General features: G+C 49.6%; 1 protein-coding gene across 2 annotated transcripts; it reads left to right on the top strand.

Moving 5' to 3' along the window:
- The first annotated feature begins 493 nt into the window (after positions 1 to 493).
- On the top strand, positions 494 to 21,654 carry crb1 (crumbs cell polarity complex component 1). 2 transcript variants are annotated; one of them, XM_076015978.1, is made up of 13 exons: positions 494 to 746; positions 4,031 to 4,267; positions 5,505 to 5,700; positions 6,093 to 6,232; positions 6,383 to 6,565; positions 8,068 to 9,048; positions 10,153 to 10,703; positions 10,849 to 11,014; positions 11,693 to 12,632; positions 13,951 to 13,995; positions 14,647 to 14,766; positions 15,431 to 15,557; positions 21,416 to 21,654. In XM_076015978.1, the coding sequence occupies exons 1-13, from the start codon at positions 671 to 673 to the stop codon at positions 21,635 to 21,637; spliced, it is 3,984 nt and encodes a 1,327-aa protein (XP_075872093.1). In that variant the 5' UTR covers positions 494 to 670; the 3' UTR covers positions 21,638 to 21,654. The 2 variants fall into 2 exon arrangements, with proteins under 2 accessions (XP_075872093.1, XP_075872092.1); XM_076015977.1 differs by having other exon boundaries at positions 14,644 to 14,766.
- The last annotated feature ends 1,271 nt before the right edge of the window (positions 21,655 to 22,925 follow it).

Below are 22,925 nucleotides of genomic sequence, written 5' to 3'. Positions count from 1 at the left end.
GACGAGTGAGACGCGAGACGCGAAGGTCGTCGACGTTGTTGTTGTTGTTTTTTTTTTTCTTTTCAAAAATAATTAAATAATATATATGTTAAATTTAATATATGTTAATATAGGAGGAGCAAAAAACAATATCAATATACATTTTTGCTTTAAAAAAAAAAAAAAAAATCATTTCATACATACATACATATTCAAAGATTTGATTTAAATTCTTACGACCAGACTCGGGATATATATATACACATATAAAAAAAACTCCAATAATGGATGAATCCATGGTGCATGTATGCCGCAGAAGGACTATTCCATGACATCCAATCAAAGCCGACCAAAACATAAACACGACCATATTAGAGCCGAAATTACTCATTCTAATTCACTTTCCCCGACCGCTCCAGGCCAATTAAGTTGCTCTTTTGTTTCTCGGTGTGATCGCTGCTGTTACTGCCTCCCATGTGACCCTGTGCGCGAGGGAGGGAGGAGGGGGGGGGGGGGGGGAGGTGGTGCTCGGTGTTTGATGGAGGCTGCTGATGGTGCTCCAGCAGCAAGTGAGCAAGCATCAAGTGGCTGTGGAGCAGACAGCTGCTGATTGACTGGCCCGGGCCGGCCTGACGCGCACAGACGAAGAGAGCTGCGACCGCGACGAGCATCATGGTCTCCTGTCCCGATTATGGATTTCATCCGCTCCCGCAACTTTGAATTACTCACGCGCGCAGCTATCATCGTAACCCTGGCTTTCGTCCATGGTGAGTTAGTTATTTTTTATTATTATTATTTTTTATTTCTATTTAAATCATGCGTCTGAAGAAAACAGCAGCAACTTAGCCCACGTTTCGTCTGCAACATGCGATGTCGCTGCGTTTTTGCTGCCTTGTTTAAACACTTATTGCCTCAATAGTTCCTGAGCCAAAACTTCACATTCATGAAATTATTTTTGCCTCATTAATTCATCTACCAAACTGTGTTGTACAAACGCTAAATCTCTCTCTCTATGTATGTATGCACACACACACACACACACACACACACACACACACACACACACACACACACACACACACATATATGTGTGTGTCTGTGTGTGTACATATATAGGTATTATGTAAACACACACTTATGGGTGTCTTTCTGTATTTGTTTTTGCATTTAGATTTCGATTTGTTCATGTTTCTGTATAATTATACCTAAACATTTTGATAACATTAAAGTTTATTTCGATGTTATGTTATAGCGGACTACATTTGCTACTGTGCATACAGAAAGTATAGACAGTCCACGATGGGATGGGGGAAGAATTCGGTCAGAGAGAAGGCAGAACCAGGACCATGCAATTGGCTTGGACTTTAGTCGCTTCACGGCAAGAATATAAATGAGGAGTGAGTATGAGGTGACATCAGTGCCCATGCTGATCTCTGAGGCTCGGCGATGACACACACACACACACACACCCACAATACCCAAGAATTGGGGGCTGTTCAATGGGGGGTGAGGGGTGGGGAGTAGGGTGTGGGGGTGGGTTGGAGGGACCGGCAGATGGGCAGATGGGTGGATAAGTGAGGTACTCTATTTAACTCTGAACAAAACACGCCGTAATCCCTCCGCTTCTTATCAGCGGCCCAAACCAACAGACGCATGGATTGCATCTGCAGCGGCCATCATTCTGCAAGGGGTGTCGGTTGGGGCCACATGTGCCATTCGAGGGCCTTCAGATAGGAGCAGACAAAAGAGCCTTTTGATGCGATTTGCATGTGAAAAAGCCTCGCATGTTGGGGAAGGGGATGCACGGTTTAGCTGGAGAGTGAGTCTGAAATGGGCAGCGGGCTCGGCTCAGGTCTGAACTCCGAGGAAAATGAATGCCACTGGATTCAGCCAAGTGTAACTCTGAGTGAAGACGCCGCCTGCTGCGATGGTCTCAGAAACAAAGATCAGCCAAGTTTCCCAGAGTTTTACACCTTTTGTCATTCCTTGACCACACCATGGAAAGAGCACCTGTGGTCAGGAGAGCCCAGCAGGGCCCGCAGTGTGTTCATTTAATCTGGTTGGAATGTAGGGGATGATCCTGGCTGTGATTAGACATAATATTGGCATATGGTCAGGCCATCACCCATCATATCCGTGCTCCGCTTCCCACCCCGGGGACAACTCTTGCACATTCTTCAAGTCCAAGTCTAGACGCGTTTAAGCTTCTGCTGCAGAAGCGTGCTCGCTGTCTGTGAGATGGACAAACCTCCGCTGATGATGGGAGACGGTCAGCTGACTTGCTGGGGTGAGGTGGGGGAAGACTCAGCACCCGGAGTAGATTGCTCTCCCGTCCTCTTTGCCGTCTTTTGGTTCCGCGCTCAGCACTGATTGCGCTCTTCAAACGTGATTACTGACTGACTGATTGTCATTTGAGAGGCTTACGACCGGAACATTTCGGATGATATCTGCGTGGCGACATCTGCAGCCCACCGGCTTGGTCAGGATATGAAATCTTTACGACATTTACCCTGCAAAGACACATTCATCTCGTGCCAGCTGTCTTTGTTGATGAGAGGATGCAGTCTAAGAGAAGTGATACTCTCTCTTGCATCGTTCTGCTGTGTGTCCCCTGCTGCACATTCCATGGATTAGGAGGATCATTTCCTCAGAGCCAGATAACTTGTTCTGCTTGCAGTCGGGCAGTTTTAAGATGCCCCACGGCTGCTTTCTGTCTTTGATGTTGCCCTGCATGTGTAAAAGGTGTAGGGGGCAGGTCTCACCACAGGCACGGTGCATGATTCAGGAGTCAGGATGAGTGAAGGGAACTGGCAAAGAAAAAGAGAGCGTTTGCGTGACTTGAGATGATAGTTTCTTTGGTTGCAATAAAGTTATATTTCACCTTTTAAATGTCTTCATTCTGGGTCATTTCTAAAATATACCAAAGTACCCAGGATGCATCGTTCCATGAGTCCTTTAATTCATCATCATCATCGCACTGTATATTGGGTTACACCAACCAACTATGAAATTTATTCAGTGTAGTGAAGAATATTGTATAGGCATGAATATGAAAACATGCTGCATTTGTATCCTTTGTGATAAAACGAATCAAAATCAAATCAAAAAATAACTAAAGATGCGTTTCAGCAACCAGATAGTTAAGCAGGATTGATTTATTTACTGCGAGGTTGACTTGGGAAATGTCTACATGATTCAATTCACCTCAGTGAATGGCTTTTTATTGTCACTGTGAGTGTGGATAAAGTGCTGATTGACCAACAGCCACTGAGCTGTGCCGCACAGTATTAATGTTCCGCTGATTAAAATGCATCACGGCGTGTGAGTGGAGGAAATGCCTCAAATGTTGTCAGCTGGATGATGTTGCCATGGAAATACACTGAACGCTTCAGCAAAACATTGGAACTGGTTACCATGGCGGGCAGCCATCTTGCCCGGAGAGGCCCTTGAGTTGCAGGCCCTTGTACTGACAACTGTTCAACACTGGGTTTTAATTAAAGGTAGACACACCAAGTGGGCTTCTCTTCGGTCAAAATTGCACTTCGCTTACAAGACTCATTTTTCACAAATGAAGTTTTGACATTGTGCAGAAATGGCGTATGAATGTAATTTTCCTCAGGTTCTTTTCTAATGAATGGTTTTCTCTTGATTGTGCAATGTGCACTTTACAAATGAAAGTTGATTGATAAAGGGCTTAACATTTTTGCTGGACTGCTTCCCAATGTAAGACTAGTCATAATGTTTTTATTGTAACAGCATTGATGATTATCAAAAACCAATGTCTGCAATAGTTATTACACCAGTAAGTTGAACCTTTTTAAAAGGAAGGACGCTTTCAGTTTCTCATTTTATGACAGGTGGTCTAACTAATTTCTAAGCACTGTAGATACAGCCAAATATATTAATATAAAGTACTTTCTCGTGACAGGGCACCACGGCACTTCATTTTTAATATTCTATTTAAAAAAAAAAATATTTTTTTTTTACAGCCAATTCTTTCTGTTCATAATGTGAAGAGTTTTCACATTGTGTCCATTCTTTCCTGATCTAGGTGTCTCTCCTGACGGGCCGCCCTCCACAGAGGACCAGTGCTCTCCGAACCCGTGCCGAAACAGCGCCATATGCAGAGCACGCGGGGACGGCTACTCGTGCTTCTGCGTGCCGGGTTTCCAGGGCGCCCACTGCCAGATCGACGTGAATGAGTGTGCCTCAGAGCCCTGCGGGAACGGCGCCACCTGTGAGGACCGAGTGGGCAACTTCTCCTGTCTGTGTCCTCCTGGGTTCACCGGTGAGTGAACAGAACTGTGCTGGGAATCTTTTCTCGGTCCTCTTCGTCAAAAGAGAAAATAAAGGACTGTTTTTGAGTCCAATTATTATTGTGTGATGTGTGTCAATGGCACATGAAAAGGCACAACGGTGGTGGCAGAGTTTGACAAAAACTAGCGCCAACAAGGGGGGGGGGGGGGGGGGGGGGGGGAGTCAAAACCACCAAGAAAATCTTTGCTCTTCTATTAATGCAAAAAAAATGCCAACTGCAGTAGCAGCACTGTGATTTATGAATTTTGCTGCAGTTTTCCCAGATTTTTGTCACCGCAAAAGGCATTCTGGCCGACACACAGGTCTACTGAAAACTCTTTGAATTCTAGTCTGGAATCCAAGATGGATGTATTTCTGTGTAGAAATCTTGTCCAGCTACCTTGCGAAAGTAAAATGTCATCACATCAGAACAGAATAGACTTTATTCTTATTCTAGTTTTCTGACATGTTCACTTTCAGCACAGTTCCGGCCATGACCCGAGAGCTTCAAACCTAACTGCACCAACCTCAGGCGAACTTCTCGCTAAACGTCTTGCTGAGCGTGCTGAACTGTGATTATGACCCATGATAACACCTCGCTTGCCTGCCTGCCTGACTGACGTCAGCAGTTACGGCCCCGCCATTATGACCGTCTGTGTCAGCGTGTTCACCGCAGAATTGCTGCTGTGTCCGGTTGAAAGAAAATGAACCATTAAAGTTTCATTCGATGATTTATCAAAATACATGCTCCTATTTTTAAGCAACTGCGTGAACCCAACAATTCTGAGCATTCTACTCTGAGATGTTTGTGTTGCAGTTGTGTGAAAATCCATCCAAATCCGATCACTGAATTAGAAAAATTATGAAAAAAAAAAAAGTGAAGAACAAGTGGTAGAAACATTTGAGTGTTTTATATAATATTGAGGCCATCTGAACAACATTGAGATCTAAAGACTGTTCAAATTCTAAAGTCTCTCTCCCCCCCCCTCGGGCATGAGGATAAGACCACACCACAAGGATCTGCTCATGAGAAATGCTGCGTGCGATATGTTGTTTTTACACAGCGTCTCTGCTGTAAGATGAAAGTGGAGCCGTGATCACAGGCAGCGAAAGCTTTCTCCGCGTTGCCCCCCCTCGACCCCAGTCTGTCTGTCTGCCTGCCTGTCTGTCTGTCTGAGTGGCAGCTACTGCCATACCTCTGACATCTTTCGCCGCTTTCATGTCACCAGGAGCCACTTGTGAGATCCACATTGACGACTGTCAATCACAGCCGTGCCTCAATGGCGGCCGATGCCTTGGCCACCCCGGCGGCTTCACTTGCACCTGCACGTCTGGTTTCCAGGGACACCGGTGTGAGGTCAACGCTGATGAGTGCCAGGGCCAGCCGTGCCAGAATGGGGGTCTGTGCATAGATGGAGTGGATGAGTAAGTGGCCCAGTTTCACTCGCTTTCATCAAGAATGATACATACACACTGTATAAAAAGATATATGTATATATATATACATATATATATACACACACACACACACACACACACACACACACACACACACACACAAATGTTTATAAATGCATACACATCAATGCAGTAGTTTCACTTATTTCTACATATATATATATATATATATACATATATGTGTGTGTATATATATATACATATGTATATATGTAATATATATATATATATATATAATACAATGCTTGCTAGCAAGGTCATAATATATACCATGAAAGATGGACTAAAGGTTATGATTTAAAAATATATATTTATTTGAACCATTGGTAACATTCTTTTGTTTGCTTCAACATTCTCAGCTTCAGCTGTGACTGCTCTCACACAGCATTCAGTGGCAGAGTCTGCCAGACCCCTCGCCCACCCTGTCACTCGCAGCCCTGCCTCAACAGTGCCATCTGCCAGGACAACCAGGGTAACTACACCTGTGAATGCTGGCCAGGTACGGCAGTCTCTTTAACACGGGCGTCACGCGCACAGTGTCACATTGCCAATGTACTCATCATCAGCCATTAAACAGACATTTGATGGGCGCAAAGGACAGCGAATTTCGACGGTTCGGGGTGTGAGCCGTTGAACTCTGTCACTGCAGGCTTCGCGGGGCCTCAGTGCGAGGTGGACATCAACGAGTGTGGCAGCAACCCCTGCATGCACGGAGGCAGCTGCATCGAGAGGTCATGGAAGGACGTGTACGGCGTGGAGCCCCTGCTGCCTGGACACTTTGACCAGCGCTCCGCTGCAGGCTACATCTGCAGGTGCCCTCTGGGGACCACAGGTAATTCATTCAGTCTGCCAAATGGAATTCATCCCGTCCTCCACAGATCCTCCAACGGCCAGCAGCTAACATTTAAGCACACTCCCTCCAAAGGGATCCAACAGTGGGGAAACACACAGCGTATTATCCTTAGGTAAGCCCTGAGGCTAGCCCTGAGGCTAATAAATATTAACATATTCTTTTCTGCAGCACATTAGCATGTTTTCACATTTTGAAATAATAAATAAATAAAAAAAAAATCAAAGGTGCAGATAAATTTGTATATGGCGGTTAAGGCACAGCACATTCGATATTCATTTATGGAAATCTAAAGGAAAAAAGTCTCTTGCACTTGTTGAATGTAATTGTTTGTTTCTGTATACAAAATTTTCAAAGTTATTTTGCCATTTCTTTCATATCCAAGCAGAAAATCCTAGCACTAGTTACACAAGACTAGAGAAGTAGGTAAGACGACGAGCTGTTGCCTGCTGGGAGTTGTGTCTAAAAATTGACACTCTGCCAGCAGCAGTGGCACTGACTCAGTAAGGTGGCCAAATAGCATTAGCCTAATCCCTGGGATATGGCTTTGCCGGTCTCCTGACTGGAGCCAGTCAGCCGTACGTGATTGTAGAGGAGTAGACGGAAAGCAGAACTCCGCCAGTCGGGCCTGTACACGCTCAAAATAATATGGTGCACATGGACAAGATTGGGTCTCTTGGGGGGAAAAAGTGACGGGATGATGTGGACGGCAGCACCATGGATTTGGGGGATATTGTTGCTCAAAACAGGTAATTGGGTACATTTTTTTTTTTTTTTTTTCCATTTTTATTTTTGCGTAATGTGCATTGATTGCATAATAGGCATTTGGCTCTAATGTTGTTCAATCGTTTTCCTTGCTTATAAAACACTAACCTGCGTAGTTGACAAGTGCTTTTTACGTAAACTATCCTCAATAGGTTTCACTGGATATTGTTGCTTAACATGACAAAGTGTGTACGCGGTGCTTTAAATGTAAAGGTGGTGGCGTGAAAAGCATAACAACGCGTGAAAGAGACTCAGGTAGGAGAACGACACTGTTCGAAATGATCCGCACCTGAGTATTTCCTGAGTGTGTGAGGCTTTTGGGTGAAACGGATAGTTTGCCAGTGCTACTGTAAACTTACTCGACGTTCGCACCAGGAATGAATGGGCCTCCAAAACAAAAAATGGCTGTAAGTGAACAAAAGAAACCGGGATAGACTTTAATACGCGGCCACTGAGAATACGGGAGCTCAGGGACGGGCGCTTGTCCAACTGTTTGCTCAACAGCCGTCATTATGCAACGTGTCCGCGTAATAACACGGCGCCAGCGTGCTGAGTGTAACTGCAATGCGGCCGCTGTCACAACTATCACTTACGAGGGCGCCGACAGTGAGAGGCTGACGACAGTCCGTCCCACAGGTGCGCAACGCTCGACCGAGAAGCGGTGCCTCAATCAGGCTTCCAGTCGCGTGACGTGCTGTGCTACGCCTCTGTGCCCGCAGGCTCCCTCTGCCAGGAGCCGATCGACCAGTGCGACCCCAACCCGTGTCAGAATGGCGGCAGGTGTGAGAGCGGCGTCGGGGGATACACCTGCCACTGCCTGGGGCGGCGTCTCGGCGGCGCCCTCTACGGCGGCGCAAACTGCGAGCGGAGGCTGACGGGCTGCGAGCGCCACGAGTGCCAGAACCAGGCCGCCTGCTCCCCCCTGCTGCGGGATGGAGAGCATGGATACACCTGCTCCTGCGAGCCCGGCTTCACCGGACCCCTCTGCCAGACGTCCACCGCCTTCTCCTTCGAGCGCCGGGGCTTCCTGCGGCTGCGCACCAGCCCCCCGGTGGAGACTGAGACGCCCTGCGTCCTCCTCCTCAGCTTCCAGACCCTGCTGCCCAGAGCTTCGCTCGTCCAGCGGAGCAGCGGGGGTTCTCTGCTGAACCTGGAGCTGAACAAAGGGCAGCTTCGCCTCACGCTGAAGAAGGAGGAAATGAAGGAGGAGGAGGAGGAGGAGGAGAAGAAGGAGGCCTCCGCTGGGGCAGGAAGCTGGAGCCAGGTCCTGGAGCTTCCGCACAATGTCACAGACGGGGAGTGGCACACAGCAAAGGCAGTGCTAGACCAAGGGGTCCTCAGCCTGGAGCTCCCGGACCAGGCCGGGGGCTGCGGAGGTCGGCCGTGCCTCAAGGCAGCCTCAGTCCGGAGCGGCCTGGCCTGGCCGGCCTCCCGTCCTCGGGACACTTTGATCGGAGGAGGGCTGGAGGAGTCCGGCCTCCCGGAATTCATCGGCTGCATGCGGGATGTGTTCGTGGACGGTCAGCCGGTCGTGCCAGAGGGGTGGCCGAGCGACTCCGCCGTCAGCGTGTCCCCGGGCTGCCGCCGGAGGGACCGCTGCCTGGACGTGCCTTGCCAGAACAGAGGGGATTGCGTCAACCTGTGGCAGAGCTACCGGTGCCGCTGTCCTCGGCCGTACACAGGGCACGACTGCGAGGAGGGTAGGTGTGAAATGAAGAGCGACCGCCTTGATCCACAATCTGTGGCAGAATGTTCCCCACACAGGTTACTGTTGTTCGTCCCCATAAAGGAGGTTCGGGGTCGCTCTCCAGGTATGAGGTAAGAGCCTCAGCGGCTGATGTTGAGCAGGAGACGAGGCCGATCAAACGCTGCGGGACAGGACAGAGGCAGAGATCCTCTTACTCGCAATGGATTAGGGATGTAAAGGAGTCTATTTTGAAAATACTCAGGACTTGCGAGGCGACGTCTCCGGAACTAAAAGGCCGCGGAGCAAACTGATGAGCAGGTTTCTGTTGAAAAAGCCCCCCCCCCGCAGATTATCTGACCGGGCAGCCCGGTGTGGTGCCAGTACAGACGCATCAATCATTTAATGTTTCTGCGTGAGGCCTTTTTAATTACGAAATAAAGATAATTGTGATCAGTTACATGACTGGGAAAAAAATGTGCAATTAAATGACAGTTAATTGTTGAATTACTCCACAAATTACATCTGGCCAATTTCAACACTGTCAAGTCGAAACAGTTGAGAACATGAACTCAAAATCCAGGAATGTAATTAAAAACATAATGAAATTGAATTAGTTACATTACTTTGAGGAAGTCATTGAAATGGCCACACTAACGGTTCCATTGTCAACATGGCAACTTGCAATTGCAACCAATTCATTTGTAAGGTAATCCCTTCCCAGCTCTGGCTCCTGGCCTGTGTGTTTTCCATTGTTTCACTCGTCCAGCGGGCTGACAAACGCAATGCGAGGGCGCTGTCCCTCCTCTGTGCGTTGGCATGAGACATTAGACAACAGAATTACCTCCAGTTCTCAAAGCAAAGCCCCTGACCCCTGTCAGGGTGGATTGTATGAATTTCAATCAATCCCAAACAGAAATTTAAAGCAATGTTTTTCTGTCTGACTGCAGGCAATATTATATATATCCTGTCTCCGTTGAGCACACTTCACAGCTGTGCACCTCAGAGATCTTCCTGTTAGGTCTTGTGGAGCTCCGAACACATTTTACACACATCAGTTCTCTCCCCTGGTCTTGAAACACTCAACTCCCCCCCCACCCCCCACCATTCTTTATTGCAGAGCACGTTGCTGCTCGGTTCGGGAACGAGGACTCCCGCAGCTACGCCGCCTTCACCGTGGACGAGGACCTGGATCGGAACCTGTCCGTCTCCCTCTTCCTGCGCACACGAAGGCAGGATGGACTCATCCTGGCGCTCACCAACGGCAGCAGCCACTTCCTGGACATGTGGCTGGAGGACGGGAAGCTCGCGGTTCAGCTCGACAGCTGGGAGAGTCTGCGGTCAGAGGGCGCGGTCGACGACGGACAGGTCCACTTTGTGAGCGTGGAGGTGGCGGAGAAGCGCTTGACGCTGTATGTGGCAGACGAGAGACAGGGAGATACGGAGGTGGGCTCAGTGGCCGTCCGAGCAGGGGACGCTGTGCATGTGGGAGGTTTGCCGTTGAGCAGGGCCACCTCAGTCTTTGGTGGCTATTTTAAAGGCTGCATCCAGGACCTGAGAATCAGTGACAGGAGGCTGCAGTTTTTCGGGAAGGACACCTCCGTGAGATCTCTCCTCCCAAAACTCCTGGAAAACGTAACGGCTGGATGCTCCGGAGACGACATCTGCAGCGTGAGTGTGAAGCTCATTTCTGTTGTTGCTTTGTGTCACTCGTGATACAACATAGAATGACTGAGCCACAATGGAAGTCAAGGGAGTGTTTCCATCCAGTAGAAATGACATTGGCCGCGTTTAACGCTGATGTTTGACTCTGCAGAGGAACCCCTGTCTCAACGGCGGCGTGTGCTACTCCACGTGGGATGACTTCACCTGCGAATGCCCCCCCAAGACAGCAGGGCGGCGCTGTGAGGAGGTCAGGTGGTGCGAGCTGTCGCCTTGCCCCACTGACTCAGAATGCCGGACGCTGAATGAGGGATACGAATGTGAGTGAGGTCCCAGATTTTCAACACCGGTAATATGCATCACACACGGTTGTCTTATTAGTTTAGGACCAGCTGAGGTTCACAGGGAATATCCAATGTTTAATGCAGAATGCCCCTTAAAAAAAAAAAATCAGTGGGACTTCCCCTATGGCACAGCTTTGTAGAAAGGACTTCATTAAAATGTTGAAAGATGTTTGGTGTAACTGTGGTACTACACTGATTTGTGTTTTTCCAGCTGATTATTATTTAAACAGGCTTTAATGTTGCCCTTGAGTCGCAGCCATGTTCCCTGAGTGACTATTGTTCATAGCCCATGATACAGTAATGGTGCACAAGGGTGGTAAAAATATGCAAGGCTTGTTTTCTTTAAATCACCTTGCAGATCTCTATGCTAGTTTATCGCTGTATTTTCTCCAACAGCCTAACACAGTGTTTTGCTGATTCCGCACGCGCATTAGCTAATAATGAACACCCTTACTTTGCAATTTGTTGCCATTGATTTAAGACTTGAGTGGCCACGACCTTCAGCAAACAAAACCATTACATACGAGCCTCAATCTGGCTATGCAATGTAAAGCAAGCGGCCCATAAAACAGGGTTGGCCTGAGTACCAACGTTCATAGCATGAGTGTGTCCTATCCACATGTACAATACATATGCTGCGCTTTCGTCCCTCAGGCTACGCCAATGCGTCATTCCTGAACGACAGCACTGTGCTGACCTACCAAGGAAATGGTCAAATCTCCCGCAATCTCACCAACCTCTCCCTGGACCTGCGTACGCGGAAGCGGAATGCGGCCGTCCTCCACGCCGAGGCGGGCTCGGCGTTCCTCACGCTGTCGGTGCAGGACGGCCTCCTGGTCGTGGAGCTGCAGAGCTCCGCCTCTGGGGAGGTGGAGGAGCGGGAGGAGGAGGGCGCGGCCTCCGTCAGCCTCAGCAGCAGGTCGAGCGTCAGCGACGGCGCGTGGCACAGCGTCCAACTCTTCATGGCCACGCCGTGGGCGCTCACCTCCCGCTGGACCCTGGTGGTGGACGGAAGGATAGAGGAGGCCGTCACCTCCAGGGCCCGACTCGGCAACCTGGACTTCCTCAGGCAAGGGGTGGACATCTACCTGGGTGGCCTGGCCCCCGAGGCCGGCTGGTCCCTGGCAGGGTGCCTGGGCACGGTGGAGCTGGCCGGCGTGGCCTTGCCCTACCTCGGCCCGTCTGACGTCACCCTGCCGCGGGTTCAGGAGGAGCAGTTCGTCCTGAGCTCGCCGCGGCCACCGCTGCTCGGCTGCGTGGGGTCTCCGGTGTGCCAGCCCAACCCTTGTTGGCACGGGGGCGAGTGCCGGGACCGCTTCAACGCCTTCGAGTGCAGCTGCGCGCGCGGCTGGGCGGGCAAACGCTGCGATTTCTTCGTGGACACCTGCGCGTCCAACCCGTGCGTTCACGGCAACTGCAGCGTGAGCGGGGCGACCTACTCCTGCGCCTGCGCATTTGGCTTTGCAGGGGTCAACTGTGACCAGGAGGCGGACGTGTGCGAAAACCACCTGTGCGCCAACGGAGGCACCTGTCTGCATGGGCCGGACCGGTACGCCTGCCTCTGCGCTGAAAACTACACCGGACCCCTGTGCAGGTAGGTCGCTATACTGGATATACTGAAATACAGGGCTGGAGTGGCCGATACTGATAACGATACTTTTTACTTGAAAAGTCATGACAAGGCTGTAAACATTTGATCATGATGAGATTCAATATGAGGCAAAACGGACAGGTTTTTTTTTAATCGCGAGCCTTTCGTCCCTTCCATTTGCCCGTAGTCAGGTCTTCAAGCGGTCCTCAGAACGTTAGCTGTAGTGTATTTTGTGCAATTTACACAGCGAATGGTGGGGCGCCCCCACAAATCAAAATGTCGCGGTTAACTATAGAAATTCAGAGCTTAATTGCAATTTAAAAATGAGTGGGTTGCGCACCCCGGTCATGGTCACATCAAGTCAGGTTGTCTGTCCTGACGGAGAGACGGACGGCTACGACGTTCATTTCAGACAGACTTGGGGAGGAGCCGTAGGCAAGTTGCAGTGATCTGCAACTAGATATTTAGAAGAGCAACCGCAAGAAAAGTATCGATCTCGCGACCCAAGTATCGATCTGATGCCAGCGCTCACCTTGGTATCGACACTGTCCACATTTAGATCGATACGCCCAGCCGCGGAGGCGCAGTGGGGTGCAATCAGATAGACGAGAGCGAGAGCGCGCAGACGCGCTTCCGGTGAATCCAGAACGGAAGCTGGGAGGAGGAAACAACCCCGGCATAAATATTTCACGCTCTGACGATGATTGCTCTCCTGTGAGCAGTTTGGGAGAGCTCGGCTAGCCCCGCAGTCAGAGAGCACAGAGTAAACGCTCCAAATTGCAGAAGCAAGGGACCGCGCAGACAACACAAACAACATCCATCGCCTGCAAATGCGCGGCGGCATCTGAGCCTCCTCCGCGCTCAGGCATTTCAACCGCGCCTGCGGCGAGAGCGCCTGGGATGCTGCCGATCTATTCCCGGTGTCAGCCAGGAAAAAGGGCCCTCGGTCTGCCGCGGCGCCTCACTACACAGGGCTCCGCGGCAGAGAGCAGGCTGTCTCTCTTCCTCTTCCCCCCCCCCCCCAGCAGGGGGAAACGCCTCCAACCATTTATCCTGCAAAACGCGCAGCCTCCCGCGTTTCGCCTCTTTGCGCGGGGAGAACGGGAAGGAATCCTTTGCATGTGTTGTGGCGGAAGGCGAGGCGGCAGACACATGCGCCTCCCTTCACTGGGAACATCCGCGCTGCAAAGTTTTCATCAAAAATGACTTTCTTTTTGTTTGTGTCTACCTGTTTGTGTCTCTTTCTACCCCCCCAAACCCCCCCCTCCACCACCACCACCACCACCACCACCCCCCTGCCTTTGTGCCTGCTCCTCTCCAGTGAGCGCATTGAGGAAATTCCGTGGTACATCGTTGTGAGGAGAGTGTAAGTGCCGTTCTCCCCTTCCATTGCTCAGGTGTTCTATTTGTCTCCTGTCAGATGTTTGTCTCTCAAATGTCATGCAGCAGGATGTCTCCAATGCTTTGTCGGGCTGTTTTTTGTTTTTTTTTTGTTTTCTGTTTTCTGTTTTGTTTTCTGTTCAAACGTGCGCAACAAAACGCGGAACAGAGCTAATATTACCGTGACACGGTTTGGCTTGAAACGAGACGTCTACTGTTGTGGGATGACTGGCAGTTGGTGTTCAAGTGTATTTTTAGCCCTCCATTGTGAAAGCATCATCCACCCAAAAAATCATGCCCTTTCAAAATAAAGACAGCAGGGTTTTTTTTTCCCCTGCCATCGGGGGAGGGGGTGAATGTGAAGTTGCAGGAAGTGTGAGCTTTTGCGCTTAAGGCACAAACAAAAGGCCGAGGAGAAGCAGTCGAATCTTTCATTCCTCCCTGACTCGACACACTGCAAGGGAAAAGTTGCCAGCTATGTTTAATCTTATTACCCCTCGTTGCCCTGCTAAGCCTCTCCGTCTCCCGCGTGGGCAGCTGTAGCAAGCTGAATAATGCAGCTCCCGTCTGGCCGATCCTTTGCGTGAGACGTACTACAATGCACTACAGTGACCGGCTATGTGTCTCCGAGCAGGAGGCCCAAGCTGCCCGTTTCAGTGTGTGGCGATGACACGCGGAACTACACCTGCTTCAATGGAGGCAACTGCACCGAGCGAGAGCTGTCCTGCGACTGTCCCCAAGGCTTCATCGGACACCGGTAGGAGGGACACACAGTTCGGAATGTAGACTTCAAATCAAGTCAGATTCGTCCAGACAAAGTGAGCCATTAAGGGACCCACAGTTTTACCATTTCTGTCAGTATCAAGATGATAAAGACCCATGATTGATTCTTCAAGTTGTAGCAATCCTTTCTTATATTTAGGAGAGATGGCGGTAAAGAAAAAAAATACACCGCCATCTCTCCTAAATAGCAACAGCTTAATTTTTCCGTTCTTTTATTGATGACAATTAGACTGTTGCTTTTCCACCAAGAAAACCCTTCAGTTCAGTTGCTCTTTCTTGATGGGAAAATTCTGTCTCGTCTCAAAAAAAAACAAAAAAAAACCCTACTACTAGACCCTACTGCAACATCCATGCTAATTTATCTCCTTTAGCGGCAGCTAGGCAGCCGGGCTAGCAGCTGGCAGCTGGCAGCAGCTGTTTCCTGTTTTCAACACAATTAGAAGTGAAGCTTATTGGCTGCTTGAGACTTAGACCATGTGAAAACGCGTCCGGATGTGTGAAATGCTAGAATTGAAACAGCCACCATACGCAAGGGCTATTTTCCCCTCCTCCTGCATTCACTCAACTAATATCACCCTCCAACTTCCCTCGGAGTTTCCGCCCCCCTGACAAGACTCGTTGCGTTCCCGTGTGCGCAGGTGCGAGCAGGAAGTGGACGAGTGCAAGTCCAACCCCTGTCAGAACGGAGGCTACTGCCGCAACCTCATCGACAAGTTCATGTGCGTGTGCGACATGAGCTTCGCCGGAGACATGTGCCAGACGGATGTAAGCGACATTTACTTTTACGTGGCGGTGCTGCTGTGGCAGAACCTGTTCCAGCTGCTCTCCTACCTCATCCTCAGGCTGGACGACGAGCCTGAAGTCGAATGGGGGGCGAATGAATGAGTGTGTGTGTGTGTGTGTGTGTGTGTGTGTGTGTGTGTGCGCGTGTGCGTGTGTGTGTCTTCTCTGCACCCGTTGCTGGGTGCTGCATGCGAGTTGATTTGGCTGGCATTCGCTCGCACTGCAAGAAAGGGTATTTATGAGGGTTCTTCAGATCACACACACACACACACACACACACACACACACACACACACACACACACACACACACACACACACAGAAAGTGCCTTAAACCAGATTTAATGAACAGCACCTTAACTCAGCACGTCTATATTTTTATGACACCGTACTAACGAGCTGCCCCAATCTACTATGCATCCATCCAGTGACCATTAGATCAATGCATTACATCTATGAAAGACAAGGAATGGCTACGTTACAATCCCCTGGAAGGACTGACATCTGCCATTGTTTTGGCTGAAAGGTGGCTTAAAAGAACCAAAAAAAAAGAAAAAAAAATCCTTAGCGCTTAACCGAAGCATTACTCATTTCTAGTGTTGAACTTTCAGTCAGTAGCTTTGCTTTAAGACGACGTCGCAGCGATGCAGATGACGAGTTGGGCAGGAAAACTCGCAGGAGAGTTTTTGCGGAAACCGAGGCTACGGGGAGCGAAGCCGACCTCGATGCCGCGCGGAAACATTCTAAATACGCCTTGTTTAGAACGTCTCTCACGGCTGTGGGTTCCCTGTCAGTCTTGTGTGAGCTGGATTTTTGTCTTCGGCGGGGGGGGAGCTCCAAACATATGAAAACTGGGAACTATCAAACCCGGCGTAGTAGTTCCAACGGCGCCCAGAGGGAGCTGGAAGACGGCGGAGACGTCTCACTTTGTTCTTGACGAGCGTTCAGAGCAGCGAGCTCGCTCACTGACAGTCACTGTCTCGACAAAAAAAAACAAAAAAACAAAAAACCCAACAGAATCTCCAAACCTTCCTCTGTGCTAGAGGTAGGGGGGGGGGTATTTAAAGTCCTGGGTTCTCCGCAGCTCTGCTCTGCCTGACTGATTCCTGTTCACCACCCGTCGTGCTGTCGTGGTCAAGCGTTCCCCTCGCTGTCTACTTGCTTAGGGATTTGTTGCTATGTTGCGTGTCTAGCCCAGGGGTCACCAACCTTTCAACCTGAGAACTTCTTCATGGGTACTGGGTCCTGTGTGAAGGGCAACCAGTTTGCCTCACTCTTTTAAAATAACATTTTTTTTTTTTTTTTCCCCTGAGCCTTTCGTAATTAATTATCATTGATGATGCTGATCTATGAGAAGATCCCGATCATGTTAATGAGTTCTCAATAATTATCAACAATGACTTGACAAGGTTGGATAAAATTGAATTCCAGACGCAGCTCAATTAGTTGTGCTATTTTTAGAACAGCCCTGCGGGCCACTCACGTGGTCCTTGAGGGGCCGACCTGCCGTTGGTGACCCCTGGTCCAGCCCATTGTGTGTGCCGCCCGACTTTGCGGTCCATGTCTGAGCACTACCACCTGCTTGTGTGACTCTCCTTCATCATTTTCTGTCCTTGCGTTCTGTCTCTGTTGTTGTCAAATTAAAAACAGAAAAAGAAAACATCTCATCATCTTCTGCCTCTTGTCTTCTGTCTCCTTTTTTCTTTTCTGTTTTGTTGCTTCCTCTGAACTAACTTTCTCATTTCCTCCAAACGACCAAAACGCCGTCCCTTTCAACTTCCTCCTCTTCATCTTCTCCCCTGCGCTCGCCTCGGGCCCCGAGGGCTAATCACAGACATTCCCGGCCCTTTCATTGATTGCTGTGTGTGTGTGTGTGTGTGCGTGTGTGTGTGTGTGTGTGTGAAGGAACAGACAGGACAAAGTCAGGTGGCTCCTGCGACGACCAACACTTAATCCCTCTTAACGAGATGTGGCGCGAGTGGAGCCCAGAATAGCGCAAGTTCGTAGCCGCGCGGTGGCAAACAGGCTGCGTGAAAAGCCACAAGGTCACGACATTTAGAAACCTCAGTGTGAACACCGGCGTGACTCTTAACACTCTTACCTCAGTGAGAGTGTTTTAATGTAGCGGGGGGAAAAATAAGTAAAAGTTAAAGTCAAGAAAAGCAGTAAAGGAAAAGCCTGTAGGACCTCAGGACCCCTACTGGTAACTCTGGTAACATCCATCCATCCATCCATCCATCCAACCATCCGTCCATCCATCCATCCATCCAACCAACCATCCATCCAACTATCCATCCATCCAACCAACCATCCATCCAACCATCCATCCATCCATCCAACCATCCATCCAACCATCCAACCATCCATTCATCCAACCATCCATCCATCCAACCATCCATCCAACCATCCATCCATCCAACCATCCATCCATCCAACCATCCATCCATCCAACCATCCAACCATCCATCCAACCATCCAACCATCCATCCATCCAACCATCCATCCATCCATCCAACCGTCCATCCATCCAACTATCCATCCATCCATCCATCCATCCAACTATCCATCCATCCATCCATCCAACCATCCATCCATCCATCCATCCATCCAACCATCCATCCATCCATCCATCCAACCATCCATCCATCCATCCAACCGTCCATCCATCCAACTATCCATCCATCCATCCATCCATCCATCCAACTATCCATCCATCCATCCATCCATCCATCCATCCATCCAACCAACCATCCATCCAACTATCCATCCATCCAACCATCCAACCAACCATCCATCCAACCATCCATCCAACCATCCATCCATCCATCCAACCATCCATCCAACCATCCATCCATCCAACCATCCATCCAACCAACCATCCATCCAACTATCCATCCATCCAACCATCCAACCAACCATCCATCCATCCAACCATCCAACCAACTATCCATCCATCCAACCATCCATCCAACCATCCATCCATCCAACTATCCATCCATCCAACCATCCATCCAACCATCCATCCATCATCCATCCATCCATCCAACCATCCAACCAACTATCCATCCATCCAACCATCCAACCAACCATCCATCCAACTATCCATCCATCCAACCATCCATCCAACCATCCATCCATCATCCATCCATCCATCCAACCATCCAACCAACTATCCATCCATCCAACCATCCAACCAACCATCCATCCAACTATCCATCCATCCAACCATCCATCCATCCATCCAACCATCCATCCAACCATCCATCCAACCATCCATCATCCATCCTCCATCCAACCATCCATCCATCCTCAATACCTGCCTGTTCCTGAACCCAGGGCTGCAGGGGTCTGCTGGGGCCTCTTACAGCGCTGAGCACTGCGCCACCGTGTCGCCTTGAGAGGTCTGTGCACTTCCAAATAAGAATGTAGCACTTTTATTTGGAGTGATTCACATGCGTAGCTCTTTGATTTGTGCCAAAAGCAAAAAGCTGCATCGACCCCTGTATTGGCAGCACAGTATTCCAGTTGAACCTTTAAAACGGTGACTTGTTGTTTGTCTACACAGACACATTGTTGCTAAAAGCTTTGGAAAACACTGAGAGAAGACACGTGTAGAAAGCACCAGCAACGGTTGGAAAAAGTCACCGCGGGGGACGACGATCTGGCAGTCAGGGAGGCGGGGCCAAAGCTCATCCAATCAGAGGGAATCAGTCAATGTCACGTCAGGAGAGGAGAGGCGAGCCATCCGAAAGGGAGGGAAACAAAGAGAGAGAGGAGCAGGTGAGACTGATGAGGTAATCAAGGCAGAGGCGCCGTCACGAAGAGGAAGCCAGACAGGAAGCGTGAGGCCTTTGGAAATAAAACAGGAAGTAATAATAAACTGGAGCTGCAATGAACTCCAGGGTGAATAAAGTACAACTTAGGGCAGCACAATCCAAAAGACCTCTGAAGGTGACGCAGTTATGTTCACTTTTTCAGACAGTGGCCTGGTATTTAGCCCTCTGTTTACGCCCTGCGGGCAGAAATCGCGAGTCTCAGCTCCCCGCTAACATTGATGCCTTATGGGAGCTTCTCCATATTCCGCAGGTGGACAAATATAAGCGGTGTTTTGCGAAACAGACGTCGAGGAAACACACTCGACTCGTTCCTCGTTCACCTGGCCTCGTCAGCTGACCTCTTAAAGAGGCGACGACATTCACGAGCAAAAACGTCCTGGCGGAGCTTTTCCACCGCAGACAAAAACACGCCGAGCGGAGGATCCCCGTGTGTCTGAATGGTCCACGCACTATTTACCGCCTGAGCCCCGCTGGGGGGGCGCTGGCGGGATCGCGCACGCTCAACTCCCATGTCATGTTTGTCAGGCCTGTGTGTACCTGTCCGCGTCAGCGCCTCCCACAGGAGGGAGGAGGGAGGAGGGAAGAGGGGGGAGGAGGAGGAGGAGGAGGCGGTTGGCACTGATGTGGCCATCCTTTGAGAGAGGGAGTGAGACGGTGGGGGGGGAGGGGGAAGAGGGGGAGAGATGTGCTTTGCCAGCAAAAAAAAAAAAAAAAAAAGCCCAGCATCTGCTGCTGAAGTGCAGTTTCAGCAGAGAAGCTGGTGGCATTCGGAGAAGTTCGCTCGGCTTCACAGGAGCGTGTGAGGGCAGCTTATCCTGGCAGGCGCTCTCTCTCTCTCTCTCTCTCTCTCTCACACACACACACACACACGCGCGCACTCGGAGCAGGTTGATAATGCTGACAGCAGGGAAGCCTGGCGCTGTGTGTAGCGGCTCTGCGCGGGGCTTCACAGTGAGGCCTCGCTGTGAAGCCTCAGAGACTGCTTAGCAAGACGTCTCCGTATCTGCATGCTTGTGTGTGTGTGTGTGTGTGTGTGTGTGTGTGTGTGTGTGTGTGTGTGTCAGCCCAGTGACTGATGGCGGGTCCTGGCTGCAGGCTGCTCTGGCTCGCCATGTGTCAGCGCCGGCTCCGACAGCCCACTGTGCCGCTGTGACAGTCAGGAAGCTTCCCGGGAGTCGACAGAGACGCTGTGCAGGGAGCCGCGGAGCGTTCGTTAGCTTCCGCCCCGGGATGCGGCAGGTTGTCTTCCTTTGCAGAGACGCTTTCCTCGTTGATCCCCCCCCCCCCCTTGTTTTCTGATTCACAAGATTTAAAAAATACAAATAAATACATAAATAAACGTTTTAGTAAAGAAAAGTATGGTCAGCCAGAAGCGTGATGAGTAATCGGCCGCCCAGTTGCAAGTGCACCTGTTGCTGCTGCTGCTGCTGCTCCAATTATTCATCATTCACTTGCAACTTGCAACCTGCTGAAGGCCTAAATCTATACGGAGAAAACGCTGAAGTGTGATTGGATAAGCACTCGTGAGAGCCTGGAAGACTTAGCTGAGTCGGGAGATCCATTAGCTGGCACGACGAAGCCACCGCGGCTGGAGTGGAGGGCGAAGGTTCGGTTGGCGATTCCTCTGCAACGCAACAGGCTCAGCTGTTGCACTTCGCAAAGAATGAGTGCAAACAAGCGGTTTGCTTTTAGTCTCAGTGACGAGTTTGTCTCTCTGTCGTCTCATTGCTGTCTTCTACAATATGGAAGGCCAACTTGTTTGTACTTTTGCTCAGCTTATTAAAACCTTGTCGATGTTGTATGATTTCTTAAAGGTCCGGTCCAATAATCACGAATCCAGCCAAATCTTATGCACTGACAACTTGAAAGTGGCATTTTATTGAAATGTTTTGAAAGCGTGTGGGATCTTCACAGAATGCGCAGCTCGTAAGGCCAGGTCAGCCTCCACTCGCAAAAGAAAAAAACCTTCAATCCTTCCTTTCTCCCTTTGCTGCCCACCGCCAGCTGACCTCTCAGGGATCGACCTCTGACCTCTTGCTGGCCGCCAGCCTGTCGTCCGCCGTGCTGCTGCTGCTCCTGATCCTCGCCTCCGTGGGCCTGGCGGCGGCGGCGCTGGGCCGCCGGGCCACTCGTGGCACCTACAGCCCCAGCCGGCAGGAGAAGGAGGGCTCCCGGGTGGAGATGTGGAGCATCACCCAGCCACCGCCCACCGAGAGGCTCATCTGAGGAGGAGGAGCAGGAGGAGGAGCAGGAGGAGGAGGAGCCGGGCAAGCGGAGAGTCGTCCTGGCAGGAAGTGATGGACGGTACAGCGTTTCCGTTGCCGGTCCCAGTTCAGCTCCTTCCACTTCCAAGGGTTTGGAGTCAGGCCAACAGTTCTCAACTGGTGGGTCGTGACCCAGAAGCAGGTCCCGGAGCTGTTTTGATTGGGTCGTGGCTCGGTGGGCTATTTGCAGGACACACTATTTAAACTCAGTAATTTCAATCATTTATTGACTAGACATGATAGGAAGTGGGCTGGCGTTTTGATTTTTGTGGGATGAATTTGGGCCACGACTTCATAAGGAAAACAATGTGGGTCCTGAGACTCCCACCAGTTGAGAACCACTGTGTTAGATGATGGTTTAAGTTAATAAAACATCAGCTACTTCTATTTATTAAATGGAAATGTCCTTCCAGCTCTTGGTGTGGCCGCCGCATGCTCAGTGCTGCTGCCAGTGATTCATTTCCACTGATTGTTTTCAGGATCATGTCATGGCTTTTTCCTTTATGTCTGGCTTGAATATTGTATGTGATTCCACTCAGCTGACCTGTATGTTGCTAGAGACCAGGAATATATGTAGTCCAGTGTGATGTCAAGTGTAAGTGCTTCCTTTTGTTTTAAAAGCTGTGAATTTTGTTTCTTCTCTGGTTGTCAATATTATTGTTTTTTTTGTTGTTGTTGTTTTTTTAAATGTGATTAAATTTAAGGGTTTCTTACTCATCATCTAACTCATTTTTCATTTTTGTAAATCTAAAATAGAGCAGCATTTCTTTTCTTTTCTAAGCAATAATAATAAAAAAAAAAAAAAAAAAAAAAAACTATCAGGGACCAAAATAGCAAATAAACCAGCTGCTTCTTTCAACAGATGACATTTCAACAGTCGTCTTACTTCTCGTCGGTGCAAGAAAGTCCGCAGTCCGGAGTTGCATAGGCATGAACCAGTATAATTTATTTTCAGTTCACAGTGCATACATTGTGCAGTTACTCATGAATAGCACGTTAGATTGACCTCACGTTTTCTAAGACAGTCCCCCCCCCCTTGATGCAGTGACAACATGCAAAGTGTGCTGTGACAAAAAAAGAACCGCAGTCACTGACACAGCAGAGTTAATCGTCATGACAACAACTGGCTAGAAATGATCCAAAAAAGATTTTAAAAAAAAAGATAACTTGTCTAAAGTTGTCACTACGATGAACGCACACTTTTTCAAGAAGTGGTGGGTGATGGGGAAATGTTAAAATTCCTGCTGTGA

Source organism: Nelusetta ayraudi, unplaced genomic scaffold, assembly GCF_046127955.1.
Source record: "Nelusetta ayraudi isolate G7.1 ecotype Tasmania unplaced genomic scaffold, CSIRO-AGI_Nayr_v1 ptg000205l, whole genome shotgun sequence".
Lineage (NCBI taxonomy): Eukaryota > Metazoa > Chordata > Actinopteri > Tetraodontiformes > Monacanthidae > Nelusetta > Nelusetta ayraudi.
The sequence above is the reverse complement of the archived record's forward strand: the minus strand, read 5'-3'. Positions and strand labels throughout refer to the sequence as shown.